Source organism: Dreissena polymorpha, chromosome 10, assembly GCF_020536995.1.
Source record: "Dreissena polymorpha isolate Duluth1 chromosome 10, UMN_Dpol_1.0, whole genome shotgun sequence".
NCBI classification, from domain to species: Eukaryota; Metazoa; Mollusca; class Bivalvia; order Myida; family Dreissenidae; genus Dreissena; species Dreissena polymorpha.
Genome location: NC_068364.1, coordinates 46026143 through 46029297, shown reverse-complemented (window position 1 = coordinate 46029297; position 3155 = coordinate 46026143). Strand labels below are relative to the sequence as shown.

Sequence of the window (3155 nt, the reverse complement as noted above, 5' to 3'; positions counted from 1 at the left end):
TAACAAAAAATACAAATTCTTTCTTCTCAATCAACATTCATATGCTGTACGGTTTCGATTGCTAAGATGCCAATCTGGGACAACTCTTTCTGCACGAGCATTAAGCCCTGTTTTCCCAGAGCGTGATACAAATATTTTCGTCATGACCGTAATGTTTTCGTTAAATGCATTGAAAAAAAATACCGTCGTCAGCATGTTGAGGCACGACGAGGTAGCTGCATCAATGTCAGATCATAACTTCCTATGAACTGCCATTAAAACGTTTAATATATTAAATTAATGTGAAAATCTTTATCTAAGGGCAAAATATCGAAGTTATCTTTTTTTGAGAGGAACAACCCGGGAATAAGCGCATGTCCACCCAAAAGGTGAAACTCATATGAAACTTCGTTGAGTTCAAATCATAGGAATCACATTCTTCACTTCTAAATGTAGTGGATAAAGACACTATCACATCGTTAATTTGATGTGCGTCAAACGATGTGCACTCATACAGATGTACAGACTTTTTCTTCAAAACTATCTAGGTGATAATACGATTAATATTGAATACACATTAATCAATCAGTTATCGTTTTCATTTTGACGCTAAAATCAATACATATACAATAATGTAAATAGGCTATTCAGACTGAACTTCAACATTAGGCGAAAAGGCGTTTTCTTTATGATTACCTGACCAAGTAAAAAGGCGTTAGTGGGCATTTTTTAAACTTCAGCTCGACCAATCATGCCAATCTCATAAATAACTACCTACATGAGATAAATATATATGAAACATGTACAGAAGTAAATATTTATTAAACGTACATAAACAAATTAAACTGAGAGAGAGACACTATTTTTGTCATGAGACAACAGTTTTATTCTGTTCTAAATGTTACAGATTGCTAAAGCGTCAACAATAGACTAAAACATTACTAACTTAGTACATACTCCTATTAAATATAACTAAATGTACATAATATATTCCCATTTTTATTGCAATACAATTTGAAAAAGCTAAATTTAAATACAAAAAGCTGGCATGCATAATAATTTTATCCAAAAGACGAGGAGTAAGTGATATTTTTATAGCGACTTTCATTAACGTTATATGGAACTCTGTCGACATATTGAATCGTCCTTAATGTATCTTCATTTCTACAAATTTCATAACCGACCATGATGTTGACAGTGTATACCAAACAATACCTTGTGTACCCGGTACAGTTTCATGTTTGTAGTAATACTTGCCATTCAGATTTGCCCTTAGGCAATCACCAAACCACCAACCACTTTTATAGGAGCAAGAACAGCAACTGCTGTAGATGTCATTGTCCGCGTCATACGTAGAAAACATCTGTCCATTATGTATCTTTCCTGCAACATTTAATGCATCACCAGCATCACCGGAGTACATATCTGCTTTCAATCTGTACTTTCCTTCCTCTGACGAAACACCGAACTCGTTATACATTGCATACACCTTTTTGCCTTCAAACGTCTCCATGTCTATTCGCAGCTGACGCGACTGATATTTGGTCATGTGGTATATATACTCGTTTCCCAGCCAGAAATCACCAGTAAGATTTCCAAAGCCATTCTTATATTCCTCCCAGGAGCGATCAAAGTCAACCGTTCCATATCTGCGACGCTGAATAACAACCCATGCCTTGCCTTGATCGATCTCACAATAAACTTCCAGACCGGATGTTTTAAAGTCTGGATATATGGTGTGGATACCGCTTTCCTTTACATCTTGACATGATTTAGGTGCATTTTCCATGTCATTTCCAGTTTCATGCGTATTGCAGCTCTTTTGAGACAAGCTTTTCTCAAAATACAGTTTTGAGACATAGGTAGTTGCCAGAGAAGAAAAATTGTCAATCGATGCTGTTATATTTTGTAATAGGAGCCTTACTTGCATGCTTGCATTCTTGAGCGCATGGTGTCTTCCTTCTGACTCCGACTGTTGGCTATAAATGTCCTCGATCTTTTTTAATTCCACTAACAGATCATAATTCATTTTCGCTGTTGTGTTACGAAACTCAGCAGCAGAATCGTTCAATGTGCCATGTTCATATGCTTCATCGATAGTAAACTTTCGTTGTTTGTCGCCGATATCTGTCTGAAGAGTCGCTCTGTTCAAGATTACGAGTGTGTCTTGTCTCAGTCGATTCTTTTTCGTTGTGACCGACTAGCCCTGCAATCATCTTAAACAACGTTTCTAATAAATCTCGCTTGCTAACTACCTTTCCATCTAATTCGTTTCTAATATCGTCTATTTGTCTCTGTAAATCACTGAGTCTGACATTGCTGCGTGGTTCCGGAAAACAAATACTTCCTTTGAAAATTATCCCAAACCAAAAAATCAAAATGAATCCAGGAAACTTCATTTTGACACTTCGCCACAATTACTTACAATGTTTTGAAAGGAAAACAGGTTTCAGATATATTGCTGAGGATACGCAGATGAGGGTTGATCAAAATGCACTGCTCAATTGCAAGGATTTGCGATGATTACACGGGTTGCCTTAATAGTATTTACTTTAGCTCATCATGGTTCCCTTATTTATAAATGTAGTTTAATAACACTTATACCATAATGAAGCATGGTTCATTTAGAACAGGAGTAGGCAAGTATATAAAACAATCAGTAATGTACCTATAACATAGCTTATATAACCATGGTATTTAATACACGGGGCTCGCAACTTCTTTGAAATGCAACATATTATAGGCTAGTAACTTGCAAAATATAAAAAACAAATAGTTATTACGTTTTGATTGTTAATATTATTGAAGTATAAATATCAAATAAATACTAGCATCATTTAAATGTTAAATATGAGTCTAAACTGACTTTATAGTGTTGCGAAAATGATCGTCATATTTGAAAATTACATTGTCTGTTCAACGTGAATTTCAAGGGGATCTCAAAGTTAGTTAAGGTTATTGTAAAACATTCCGACTAATGAGTTTATTAACAATGAGCATATTAATTATTATGTGAGTATCACGCTTGTTTTCACACAGAAGAAAAAAAGTCCGCGTAAGTATTTACAACATAAGCGGCTTTGGACGATAATTCCAAACATGGCGCATTGACTGCGGCGTAAATTAGATCGAACACGGGCAAACGCTTGTTAGACAGCTATTTGGCTTTCGTATTT

General features: G+C 35.4%; 1 protein-coding gene across 1 annotated transcript; it reads right to left on the bottom strand.

Moving 5' to 3' along the window:
* Positions 1–836: 836 nt before the first annotated feature.
* LOC127847455 (fibroleukin-like) lies at positions 837–2472 on the bottom strand. Its single transcript, XM_052379379.1, has one exon. It carries the CDS (start codon positions 2006–2008, stop codon positions 1127–1129), a length of 882 nt encoding a protein of 293 aa, XP_052235339.1. The 5' UTR covers positions 2009–2472; the 3' UTR covers positions 837–1126.
* Between the last annotated feature and the right edge of the window lie 683 nt (positions 2473–3155).

Bases quoted from the DNA above. Each gene is read 5' to 3' on its own strand.
- LOC127847455 (XM_052379379.1), bottom strand. From the start codon at position 2,008: ATGAATTATGATCTGTTAGTGGAATTAAAAAAGATCGAGGACATTTAT.